The 13,390-nt window shown below is 41.3% G+C and overlaps 1 protein-coding gene across 1 annotated transcript; it reads right to left on the reverse strand.

Moving 5' to 3' along the window:
• Positions 1–4,834: 4,834 nt before the first annotated feature.
• Positions 4,835–9,545, reverse strand: LOC114599925 (adenosine receptor A3-like). Its single transcript, XM_028735765.2, has 2 exons — positions 9,217–9,545; positions 4,835–5,453 (listed from the first exon to the last, which is right to left on the reverse strand). The coding sequence occupies exons 1-2, from the start codon at positions 9,543–9,545 to the stop codon at positions 4,853–4,855; spliced, it is 930 nt and encodes a 309-aa protein (XP_028591598.2). The 3' UTR covers positions 4,835–4,852.
• Between the last annotated feature and the right edge of the window lie 3,845 nt (positions 9,546–13,390).

Below are 13,390 nucleotides of genomic sequence, written 5' to 3' on the forward strand. Positions count from 1 at the left end.
TTTGTTGGGCTTTCTCTCTGACAGCTTCGGAGTTAAATTTATTTAGGGTGTTCCATTAACTCCAGTTTAACTCTCACATAGAAATAATCAGGAAAGTGTATATAATTTGAGCAACTAATGGCAAGAGGTAGAATGAATGAAACTATGTTTTGGCTCGTGTCACTCTGCAACACTGTACAACTTGGTTTAAGTAGCAGGTAGAAAAAGACAATAAGCTGAAATACAACTTTTCACTTTGAATTAACAATGCAAACACTTTTTAATTTTAAAAAAACCAATCTGTTTCTTCTTCCCTTGCTCTTACAAGCATCTTCCCCCTCCCTCATATCTTCCCAACTTCTGTATCCTTCCCAATACTAGGGTTTCGTATCTTGAAGAGCAAAAAAGAGGACAGCCTGAGCTGCTGCCAGTCCAAGCCAGGGAAACGGGCATGCGGGGCTGCCCCCACTCGTGCATGCCTCTTTCCGCAGCTTGGGCTGGCAGCAGCTGTGGCGTGCAGAGGTGCCCAAGCCGCCACCCCCCCCCCCCCCCGGAAAAAAACTCCAAACCCAGACATCTCCTTTGAAATGTAAAAATCCCCCCAGATGGGTATGTTGGCCCCCCAAAAGAGGACGTCTGGGATTTCCTGGACCTATGGCAACCCTAACCTATACCCAATTTCCCTTAGTGCAGCATTCATTTCTATGATTAGTGAAAAACCTGTATTTTCACTACCTATTGCCTTAAACGTATCTCATCTATGCACGACCCTCTGGTTATGATGGAGCAATGCAAACAATCTTGCACTTAAACATCGTTATAGACTTACTCCACGCTGAACGTAGTTCTTCTGATTTGTGCTCTTGGAATGAACTTACTAGTTTTAACATTAATTTCCTAAAGATCTCTTTATGTCCATGAAGAAGTGCCATGTGATTATTGGTAAAGAGGTCTTTATTCTACGAAGGCACAATAATGGCCTTTCTTATGTACAGGAGGACACCTGTGGGGTAAGGCTTACTCCGATAATCTGTTGCTTACAGTAGCTCATGCAGATGTTTCCTTGTTCCCCACTGAGAAGATCAGCCACATTCTGATCTGCTCCCTGGTGATACCCATCAGCATATTATCATGAAGCTGTAATCTGATAGCATCCAAATCAGTTTTCTACAAGCTTAGAACATGTATGCTGTCATCATACATCATCCCCTATGCTCGTATGTTGGCACACATATGAAGGAAAGTGATTATGTAAACTGCCGTTGGTATTCTTGATGATTGCATAAAATATTTTCCTGTAGAAATCCTTAGAAGGTTCAGATTGGTGAGGATCACACCCAACATCAACATGTGCACACATTCTGCATCTAGGAAGAGTAGGCCCCTCTCAGATATGCTATCTTGATGGTCTGTGATCAGAACTACTTTTGCACCAGGGTCTCAGTACATTCTCAAACAACTCAATTACCTATAATTAAAGCCACTAGCTATGAGAAATCTGCTCGAATGGTCTTTGTGGGGTGGAATTGTCTCAGATTTATATTCTCTCCCTGTTGAAAGTGTTTGGGTGAAGTTTATGCACAAGTGATCGTGTCAGGTATTTCACTCAGAAAATTTCTGCACATGGCAGCATTTTCTGACACATCCTGTACCACCAAGTTCACAGCACGTTTTACACAGCCAACATACAGTGCTCATGGCTGTGCCTACCTTTACAAGAGCTTGCTTTCCACTGAGACATTCAGCAACATTTGATGCTTCTTCATAAAATCAGATGCCTGTCAATAGAGATCAAAGCAGCAGAGTACATTTTTCAAAACAGAAGAATTTTAGCAGTGATGGTATCATTTTAATAAAAGAATTTAAGGATTTAATCAGGAAAGTTAACATGGATACAATATTATTTGAATGAAGTATTTAAGACAGATAAGAAATGAGGGTCTGGGGAACAAATATCACAAACAGATCTGTTGGAATGTAATATTAAAGTGCTGTCCAAAATGTATAAGATACTATTGGATTGGACAACAGGATGAGCAAGTAAAATCTTCAATGATACATTGGGTAATAGATATTGGATACAATATAGATATGGAAGCATGGGAATGATTGTGGAATACAGATATAAAATTTACAGCATGCTATGGTTTAAGAGAAAACTATGAAAATGTTATGTAAAAAAGGTAAAGGGACCCCTGACCGTTAGATCCAGTCGTGGCTGACTCTGGGGTTGCGGCGCTCAATACCGAGTAAACTGGCAAAAATATATAAATCAAAATCAAGTAAGTGTTGGAAATGTAAAGAGAAAGAAGGTACTTTCTAGCATATGTGGTGGTCTTTGCAGTAAGGTTAAAGTTTACTGGGAAATGATATGTAATGAATTGAAAAATATGTTTAAAATAACATTTGTAAAAAAAAACAACCAGAAGCTTTCCTCCTGGGAATTCTAGGGGTAGAACTACCTAAAGAGTATAGGAATTTATTCATTTATGCAACTACAGTGGCAAGAATGTTATTTGCCCAAAATAAGAAGTCCCGACGAAAGAAGATTGGATACAAAACCTCATGGAATATGCAGAAATGGTGAAACTTACTTTTTTTAAAAAAAAAATCATGTTTATTAAAGTTTCCAAAAAATTCCAAAAAGAAAGAAAAAGAAAAGAAAAAGAAGCAGAAACATTTAAAACCATATTTTCGTTAACATCTTTTCAGGACTTCCCCCGCCCCTCCCCCTATTGTATTCCCTTTCCACTAAATTAGATCCCACAAGTTTTACCCCAAATTTAAAACTTATTACATTTAACCCAATATTCAAATTTAATTCATCTTATATAACCACTTTCCCTTAAATATCCACCTTTTTTCAACTTTTAAATTTTTCCTTCCCCTAAGAACGACCCCAGTTCCCTTCCACGATTTCCCCTTTTTAATACACATATAGATTAAAAGATATAAAAGAAAAAGAAAAGTTCAAGATATAATTTACACCCTTTGGATTCCAAATCTCCCTCCCCCCTTTTCCGGTATCGATCCCCGGTGACCAACAGCCTAACTACTATCAGCCTGGAGTCCTCACACCCCAACCAATCCCTCTTAGTTCCACTTTGCTGGTTTTTCTTAGTAATCTTTAATTTCAAAACACCCAATCTTAAAGAAAACTCTATCACAAGAAAGTCCATCTTTTCCATTCAGACCTCTATCTTTAAAAGTAAAAACTCAAATTCTGTTTCTTAATCCTTTTTTGGTCTGAATGTCCCAAATGTTCTATCTCAACTTAGTCCAATTCTTGTTTCCCTTTGTATCTTCCCTGTCAGGCCTTTGGCCTTCCTTGGTCTTTCACAATGATTTGGCTCCTCCTTCGTTCTCTTCCGAATCGTCTTGGGTTCCTTATTCTTTTTCCTCATTTTTCTCAGATTTCTTTCCCTGTTACGCTGCAAAAACATGCTAGTTCAGAAACTTCTGGTTCCTCTGCAGAGGCGTTATTTGTTCAGGAACAAAACTTACGTCAAGTCCCTTCCATTCTTCAATAGATATATCTATTGTCTCCTTTAATGTGGAGCCTCTGTAGACAAAATAAATGATTCATTTTTGCAGCTTTCCCAGGAGATAAGAAGTCCAGTCCAATTCCATGAGTAATTTTCCACTTACAGTTATTTTTGTAATGTCCTGAAGCCCCTCTAGGGGGATTGTAGTAACTTAGTTTCCTTCCAAATCACACCCAAAAGTCAAAGTAACTTGTTGTTCCTTATTTTTGACACTTTAGATCCAAATTGTAACAAATCTAGCCAGCAAAGTCCTCCTGACAAGTTCCTTTTTTTAATTCTCCAACTTTGACAGCTACTTTGACAGCTGTCAAAATCTTATATCTCTTCACCAGGCTCTCTCTCGGGTCGCTCCCGGTTCCCGGGGGGGGGGGGTTGCACTTTCATAATCCACTTTTCTCCTCCAGCACGATTCCTTGTAATTTCCCATCGTGGAGTTGATAACTTTTATCAATAAAAGAAAACAGACTCTTCCCTCGATCTTAGTTGTTGATTCCTTGCTTTAAATGTCTACAATAGGGGGGAGGCGGACTCCCTTTTTACGTCTCCCCCGCTTGTATCAAATCCAAATCCAAAAATAGAAATTTTCCCTTTTAGGTCCGATTTTCCAAATTACTCACGGGTTGTTATTTTCAGTCCGAATTTTCAATAGAAGTAGTCAGCGCTCTCCGACGAATGGCATGCGGCTTCGCTCGGCAGGGGTAGCGGAGGACTCATAGCACCACGCCACCCCCCATCCCCCGCTCCGGAGCCTTTCAAAAGGCTCCTTCGCGGGTCAGGGGGGGCGCAAACGGTGCCCGCCGAGTCACCATGTCCATGGGCATTCGCGCCCATGGTTTTGAAGGGTCCGGCGCGGCAAGACCCAGCCCCTACCGAGCAGGCTCCCTCCGGAGCTCGGAGGGAGTCCGCCATTCGGCGATGGCGCCAACCCGGAAGTGTCAGAAATGGTGAAACTTACTGGAAAAATAAGAAATCATGACAAACTTTATAAAAGATTGGAAATGGTTTATTGAATATGTACATTTGACACACTATGCCAATACTGGCACATCTTTGACGGCTTGCTCGGCCAAAATGTATATGTAGAACCAAAACACAGCAGATGTAGGTTGACAGAACCTCGGACTGCCAGCTGTGTTACTGGATGCTACAGCAGTGAACAGCAGGCATTAACAAGGGGTAGAGTTTGTTTCTGAAAAGTTTTCTTGACTGCTCCAGACCAAAACAACTGTTACATAAAGTCTCGGGAAGCAATAGCTCCCCTGTCAGTAACTTTATTGTATCTTGGGGCAGAAGACATAAAGCTAGACAAGGCCATCTGCATGAGGCAGCTATGAGTGTTCAGATATAGTTGCACTGGGCGATGTAGCATCTTCTGGATCCTTGTGCACGATATAGGTTCTTAAAATCTGGATGCAAGTTTCCCGGAACTTCTTTATCCTGAAAGTGTAGACGATGGGATTCATGACCGAGTTGGAATGCGTGAGAAGGATGCCCATGTATGTGAAAGGCTGAAAGTTCTGTATTTGGCCCAAATGCTCGATGCAGTTCAGAATGCACAGTGGCAGCCAACAAACAGCAAATAAGAAGAGGACCAGAGCCAGTGACTTGGCTGTTCTGAACTCCTGCCTATAAAATGACCTTTGCCCGTTGACATTCATTGAACAGGGCTGCAGCTTTGTGCGGATGAGGCAGAAGATCTTTGCATAAAGGATGCACATGACAATCAGTGGGATGAGGGTTCCGGCAAAGAAGCTCAAGTATATCATGTAGTCCATTTTTATCACATTTGTGAAGGTACAGTTAATGAAATCAGAGTTTTCTGGTTTTGGTTCTGCCCATCCAAACGGAACAAATCCCACCAGCAGCGACAAGAGCCAGATTGCTGCCAGAGCCCCACGGATTTTTTTCTGACTCCTTTGAATCCTATACCTGTTTTGAGGAGAGAAAAACAAACTCGCATCAAATGTGCAAGAGATTCTAATGTTGGTAGTCTTATTTCCTGATAGCACCCCCCTTTTTGCTTTAATTGTGCCGTTTTTCTTTTCTTTCCTTTTTATTGTTACTGGGGGTTTTTAAGGGCAAGCTGTATAAAATGTGAGACTATCCGGCTGAATTTATTGACAGCATTTTGCTGATCTGGAGCATTTTGCATATACTAACTTGGTTTTCAATAAACACCAATACAGTGGTACCTCCGGTTATGAACTTAATTCTTTCCAGAGGTCCGTCCTTAAGCTGAAACCGTTCTTAACATGAGGCACGCTTTTGCTAATGGGGCTTCCCGCTGCTGCCATGCCGCTGGCACGTGACTTCCACTCGCATTCTGGGGCAAAGTTCGCAATAAGGGGCATCTACTTCCAAGTTAGAGGAGCTCATTACCCAAAGCATTCGTAAGGAGACGGTACATAACACCAGGTTCCACTGTACTTAACAACAACAACAAAAATGCAACAGATACTTTAAAGTGGCTATGTTTAAACTGTGATACGGACTGTGGCTTTCTCAGAGAGACCAACAGAAAGCCATTTTAGTGAAGAGGAGGATATTGATCTTGCATTGTGTCCTCCCAAAGCAGGACTACAGTGGTACCTTCGTTCTCAAAATTAGTCGGTTCTGGAAGTCCGTTCCAAAACCAAGGCGGGCTTTCCCATAGAAAGTAATGCAAAATGGATTAATCCATTTCAGACTTTTAAAAACAACCCCTAAAACAGAAATTTAACATGAATTTTACTGTCTAACAAGACCATTGATCCATAAAATGAAAGCAATAAACAATGTACTGCAGTCATACAATCAATCAGTAGCTGAACTGGGTTCCACAGAGTCAGTCTCTCTCTCTCTCTCTCTCTCTCTCTCTCTCTCTCTCTCTCTCACACACACACACACAGCTGCAAAAACAAAAACGCAAAATAAATAGCAAAAACAGACCTCAGCGTAACACTCAAAACGGAAGTGTGGCACTCAAATCAGAAGCGTAACACTCAAAACGGAGCATGTTTGGCTTCTGAAAAAAGTCCACAAACCAGAACACTTACCTCCGAGTTTGCAGTGTTTGGGTTCCAAGTTGTTTGAGAACTAAAGTGTTGGAGAACCAAGGTACCACTGTATGGAGAGAAGATCTTAGCCATGGAAAGATTCCTTCCACACAGGAAGATTTCAGACCACTTTATTATTATTATATTTTACTTGTTTATTAAATTTATATCCTGCCCTTCTGCCAAGGAGCCTTCTATTACTCAGGAGTGCCCTTTCTATTCTGGCTCACTCACTGCTTTTACACAATGACAATGCCTCATTATAAACAATGAAGTGGTCTACTTCAGGGGTGGCAAAAAGTGGATGAGGAGGAAGAGGCAAATAGGTAGCTGTGTGATAAAACCTAGGCACAGGGAGCAAGCTGCCCTACCTCAAGTTAGACCATTGGTGCATCTAGCTCAGTATTTACAAGATGTGTAAAGTCACTGATGGTTGAAGTAGCATTCCCAATTCCATTACAGTGGTACCTTTGGTTACAAATGGAATCCGTTCCGGAGGTCCATACATTACCAGAAACCACTCATAGCATGAGGTGTGCCTCCGGCGTGCAATTTCCACTTGCATCCCAGGGCAAAGTTTGCAACCGGAAGCGGCTACTTCCAGGTTACTGGAGCTCATAACCCACGGCGTGCTCAACCAGAGGTGTTTGCAACCAGAGGTACCACTGTATAGGAATCTACCAGGATTCCTTCCAGCCTTGTGATAAAGAAAGCAGCTTGCTTCCTTCCTGCTCCTGGATATCTTAGGGGTCGAAGCAGACTAAACATTGAATACATTTCTAGGCGTAGGGCAACAAAACCATAGTGGTAACATGTCAATAGTCAAGTCAAATGCTGATTTATTTATTTTTTTAAAAAATTCTGAATATTTTTGAGAACTGCAAGAGAGGGCCTTCTCGGTAGTGGCACCTGCCCTGTGGAATGCCTTCCCATCAGATGTCAAAGAAATAAACAACTCTCTGACTTTTAGAAGACATCTGAAGGCAGCCCTGTTTAGGGAAGCTTTTAATATTTGATGAATTATTATATTTTAATATTTTTCTGGCCAGATGGGTGAGGTATAAATATATTATTATTATTATTATTATTATTATTATTATTATTATTATTATTATTATTAAAGATCCAGGGGGAGCTGATCATAGAATCTTACTGTTGGTTGCAGAAATTATTGAAAGGAACTAAGAGCGAATAGACAGCTTAAAACAACTGACTGGCTTGAAGAGGACTGAAAAATATTGGCATTAATGGAAAAGCTGACACAGAGAAGTTCTGGACCAAAGGGTTGTAGCTCAGTGGCAGGAAATCTGCACGCAGGGGTCCCAGATTCAATCTCTGGCATCTCCAGAGAGAAAGACGCCCACCTGAAAACCCGGACAGCTGCTGCCAGTCAGTGAGGACAGTGCTGAACTAGATAATCAATGGTCTGACTCAGTATAAAGCAACTTCCTCTGTTTCAAACGCTTTACCAGGAAATTGGATAAAGATTCTTTGGAATTATTCCTTAAACTGGAAACTAACCGGAACGCTATCCTTTATAGAACTATTGGAATGCTAGATATATTTGTCTTCATATAAATAATTGTGGAGGGCTGTACATCTGAATGTAACCATTAATCTCTATTGGAAGTGATGGATTTTATATATATATATATTTTAACAACCCAAAGGAATTGCATATTCTGTCTGAGCACGACTGGGTTATTTCCAATGCAACCATGCATGCTATGCATCATATTTCTCATGCCTTTTTTATTTTTAGAAATTTTCCGAATGGTACAATTGCAAATGTTTGCTTTTTGCTAAGCTTGCATCACTGTTTGCTTAAAACCTCAGGCTACTCTATGCTTTGCATGGCAAATTAAACAAAATGCATAAGCTTTCTATCATATGGGGAACTGCTAAACAGAAATGAAAGTTATGGCGCCCTTTTGAACAAGATTCTTATATTGGCAACAGTATTCATATTATTTAATTTAAAGCCAATTTAAAGCTGAAGAGTTAAAAACTATGCTCCTTCAAAAGAGTTCTAAAACCACCTCTGTATGTTGATTTTAGAACTGTTTTGAAGGAGCATAGGGTTAAGAACTTAATTCGTCCTGGAGGTCCGTTCTTAACCTGAAACTGTTCTTAACCTGAAGCACCACTTTAGCTAATGGGGCCTCCCGCTGCCGCCGTGCCGCCGTCATGCAATTTCTGTTCTCATCCTGAAGTAAAGTTCTTAACCTGAGGTACTATTTCTGAGTTAGCGGAGTCCATAACCTGAAGCGTCTGTAACCTGAAGCGTCTGTAACCGGAGGTACCACTGTATATATGTTTAACCCAGCTGAAAAATCAGCAGTCATCCGCGAAAAACAGGTGGAACACGGCAAACAAGGGGGAAGGCCAGCAGCAGAGTGGAAAAGCTTTCTACCTGCTTTCCACACACCAGGTGCCAGATTCAATACGCAGCATCTTCAGGTTTGGCTGGCAGAGAACCCAAGTCTGAAACTCTGGTGAGCCACAGCCAGTCAGTGCAAGCAATACTGAGACCAACAATCTGATTCAGTGCAAGGCAACTTCTATTAGTCCTTAAAATCTCTTATATCACCCAAGCATTTAAACAGTAATGTGCAAACCACCCCCGAGAAAAAAGTCGCTGACAAAGTAGAACTCACCGAGTAAGCAGCCGTAATCTCAGATACCTGTCGATCGCTATGGCGAGCAAGGACAGGATGGAGGCCTGAGTAAAAATCATGAGTTGACAACACATGAAAAGACAGGCATAATAGTGGATCTCGATTTTTAAGCTGACTACGATAGCCAGTGGCATGACGAGGCCAACACCAATATCAGCCAGGGCCAGCGAGATAACAAAGTAGAAGGTGGTCTTCTGAAAGGCTGGGTTTAGCTTCACGACCCAAATGACCAGAACATTGCCCAGGATAGCCAGCACTGCAATCACAGCCTCGAAGGCAATGTAAACTCCTTGCACAGGCTCAAGCATCTCGGTAACCAAGACGTTTTCCCCTCAAGGTGAAGAGAGTCCAGGATGAATAGGTGGGAGTCTTCTTCTGAAGCACAGCCAAAATAATTCTGACAGCTGGCTGCAGTTGCAGTTTCATGAGGGAGCAGCAGCAGAGCACCCCATAGCATTGTTTACTGTCAGAAATGACTCAGAACCACTTTCCACATTTGTCCGCAGATAAGCACTTTCTAATTCTTAGGAACTGAATCTTTGAAAAGGAAGTTACACTTTGCTTTCGGACTCTGATCTCCTCTGTGGTCTTGAAGGCAAGCATGGCTAAAGGATGGCAGGGATGGCCTTATTTTATTCTGGTTTCCTCATTTTTTTTAAAAAAAAACATATAGATACAAATATTAGATATCGACATATAGAAACTTTCAAGCACACTGCATAGCAAAGGACTCCGCTGAAGCTCTAGTCAAACTTGCCAATCTCATTTCCGCCATGGCTTGCCTATGATAGCTATGGAGGATGCAATGTCTGTTTCCTACTGTGTTTCCTCCATTACCTGTTGGGGCACATACACCTGACACCAACTAGAAAGCTTAATGTAGTGCAGGTGTGGGGAATCTTTGGTCTACCAGAAGTTGCTGAACTACAACTCCTATTATTCCTGGCCACTGGCTATGCTTGCTGAGGCTGAGGGGATTTGAAGTTCAGCAACATCTGGAGGGCCAGAGGTTCCTCACGACTGGTTTAGGTTAATGTATTTAGCTGCAATCATTTACCCACATCCCTGTGAAATCAATGACAGTTACTTGATCCCTGAGACTGTGTTGTCAGTACGGGTCTGTCCGCCCTTCCACTTGTCTCGTGCCTAGAAAGCACAGCCCAGGCAGGTTTCCCTTGCTCCACTCCTTTCCCAGTGGAAAAAATGCTCTTAAGCTCTAATTTGACGCACCTGGATGTAGTTTTAGCTTCCACCCCATAACGTCTGATGAGAGTTAGGTGGCACCAGAGATGTTAATTTTATATGCATTTGAGCTTTGCATAGAAATACTGCAGACTGTACCTCTTGTGTTTTGTGGCTTCACATATTGCTGCTCTTCTTCTTCTTCTTCTTCTTCTTCTTCTTCTTCTTCTTCTTCTTCAGATAAAAATATTATTGGACACTCACAATTTCCTTGAGTGGTGAGGCATTCCAAAGGTAGCCCTTCTAGTCACTTATGAATGAGAGAGACCACTGCAGATGGATGGTGACTTTGTAATACAGTCATATCTCAGAGGTCGAATGGAATCCACTCAGGAAGTCTGTTTGACTTCCAAAATGTTCGGAAACCAAGGCGCAGCTTCCAATTGGTTGCAGGAAGGTCCTGCAGTCAATCGGAAGCTGTGGAAGCTGCATCGGATGTTCAGGTTCCAAAGCACGTTCGCAAACCAGAACATTCACTTCTCGGTTTGCGGTGTTTGGGAGCCAAAACATTTGAGTCGCAAGGCATTTAACTTCCAAGGTACGACTGTATACAAGTAGAGTGGACAGTGGTGGGTAACCTTGGGGCCTAATCCAGCGCTGTAGGCTTCTCTTCCTGCCGCCAGATAGAGGTTTTTCAAGGATTGCTGTTTTCTCCAATTCAGCAGTAAAATACGGGTTTTCTTGGGGAAAGTGCCAGGACAGAAACAAAAAAAAACCTGCACGGACACAGGCCTGGAAAGCCAAGACCGGTGCCTAATAAGTGTGGAGCAAAAGTAAGTGTGGATGAGGCCTTTGCCTGGATGGGAAACTGAGAAGGTTGCTTCAGTGTGTGCAGCAATTAGCCTACTCTTACAAAGATAAAATTCCATTCATGCTTCTGACTACTTTTGCATCTGGCCTTGACCTCAGAAGGTTGCCCAAAAGAATGGCTTTTGGACTGAAAAAAGGTTCCCTATCCCTGAAGTGGAGTATAAATTGCAGGAAAGAGGCATTCCTACAAGGCCACAAATTTACTACCCTACCAGGTCCTTAAAGAGAGACCCTACACCCGCAAGGTGCCTTCAGTTAGCTCACTCTCTGCCTCAGCATCTTCCAAACTGCAAACCACTGTGTGTTCTCTCTCTCTCTCTCTCTCTCTCTCTCTCTCTCTCTCTCACACACACACACACACACACACACACACCCTCTTCCCAATTTTCTAGCTGTCCTAACCACACACTTTCTTTTTCCTCTTGCATTTTCTGTTTCTATAAATTACAGAGGCTTGTGGAGACATTTTGGTCAATATTCTGCTTTTTGATCAATCAGTTCTCTGCAATTTTCTGTGTGTAATGCGAATGTTACTATGGTTGAGTTTAATAAATAGTCTTATTTACAACAACATATTTCTTTACTATGCTGTGGAATGTAGGTGGAAATATAGATACATTAAAGAACACAAATTTGTCTCTGCACCTTTCTGTTTGCTTAAAGAAGGTAGATTTCCAAGAGGATGCTGATTATTATTTTCTGAAAAGGGGGTAGTAGGCCAAATAAGTTTGGGAACCTCTGCTTCAGGGTGTCAAATGATGTTGATAAAGTATTCTAGTTTAGGCTAAGTTAGACTTTGTTATTTTTGTGTGTATGTAGTTTCCCAAATCTTTCTGTTATTTGGGAACAGGGTTCCTACTATGCTGCTCTTTTAGTATTCTTAATAAAACATATATTTGTTACTTCTGTGTGGCTATTTGGTCAAAGCCTTGGTCTAAAGAACGCCTCAATTCTCTTTGGTCATAGTTGTTTATCTTGTTTGAGGCTTCAGGAAGAGGAGAGTGGGAACTCTGGTTCTTGTTCCCTGGAATCATGGCGTCCTGTATACACTCAGGTTTCTCCTTGGCTGTTAACAGGAGTGACATTTAGCATTACCTTGGGTAATGCAGGGTATTGGTTGGAAACTGAAGCCCTATAACCTTGACATGGTAGCTTTGAGGAGGTTTTCTCGGAGCTGTCTAATATTCGTTTTGTGATCTTGCAAGCGAGTGCAAGCAGATAACCAAGCAACTGTAGACACAGAGGAAGACTGAAAGAACATCTAACCTCAGTCTCTATAAATACAACCCATTTACTAGAAGTATTTTAACCACTATCTAAGGAAACATGATTTTAAGATTAGAAAACACAATATAAATACTAGCAACCCCCATCAACAAGAATAGGGAAACCAGTACCTAATGATCTTTGCAGATGATAGCTGTGCACAAAATCAGGATTGTGTGTGCTTGGGAAAACTTAAAATTAATAAGTACAGTTAACTTGGCAAAACCTGAATTTTAATAGTATTATTTTATTTTTCTTAAATTTTTATTTAGTTCACTAATATTTGTAACCATTGCATTCCTTGCTTATAGCTACCATGCTAAGAGAGGGAGACAGACTATATTATTTGTTCAAATTAGCTGTTTGCATTGCAGGTGATTGTTTAAAATATTAATATATCATCTTCAGACACTGCATATTTATAATAAAACAAAATACAAGGGATTGTATGCAACTCATTTCATCAGCACAAGGATTTCTGCTTGTGCAACAGAACTTCCCCACTTCCTATCCCAGCATGCATCCTGTGCCCTCCCCAAATTCACTCCAGAGAGTTGGAGAAATACCCAGAATAGATTTTAGGGGCTCACAGGGGGGAAGAATGTTGGGAAGTTCAAGTGTGCAAGCAGAAATCCTTGCACGAGTTAGTTGGATACCGCCCAATATTATTGGAATCAAAAAAATTACCAGTAGTCAGACTTAAAACCATAGCAGGCATCATGAATCAGCAAAAGCCAAGTTAAACAAAAAAGTTTTTAGCATGCATTAAACTTAACAATGTAGTTGATACATGCCTTTTTTTCTGGGTGGGGGATATTCCAGAGTATGGGAGCCA

The sequence above is a fragment of the Podarcis muralis genome, chromosome 5, assembly GCF_964188315.1.
Source record: "Podarcis muralis chromosome 5, rPodMur119.hap1.1, whole genome shotgun sequence".
NCBI lineage: Eukaryota > Metazoa > Chordata > Lepidosauria > Squamata > Lacertidae > Podarcis > Podarcis muralis.

What these genes read in the sequence shown, in the direction of transcription:
- LOC114599925 (XM_028735765.2), bottom strand. Translation starts at nt 9,545, where the DNA reads ATGCTTGAGCCTGTGCAAGGAGTTTACATTGCCTTCGAGGCTGTGATT. An exon ending in AGATTACGGCTGCTTACTCG is followed by an intron (nt 5,454 to 9,216) that starts GTGAGTTCTACT and finishes TCCTCAAAACAG; the next exon opens with GTATAGGATTCAAAGGAGTC.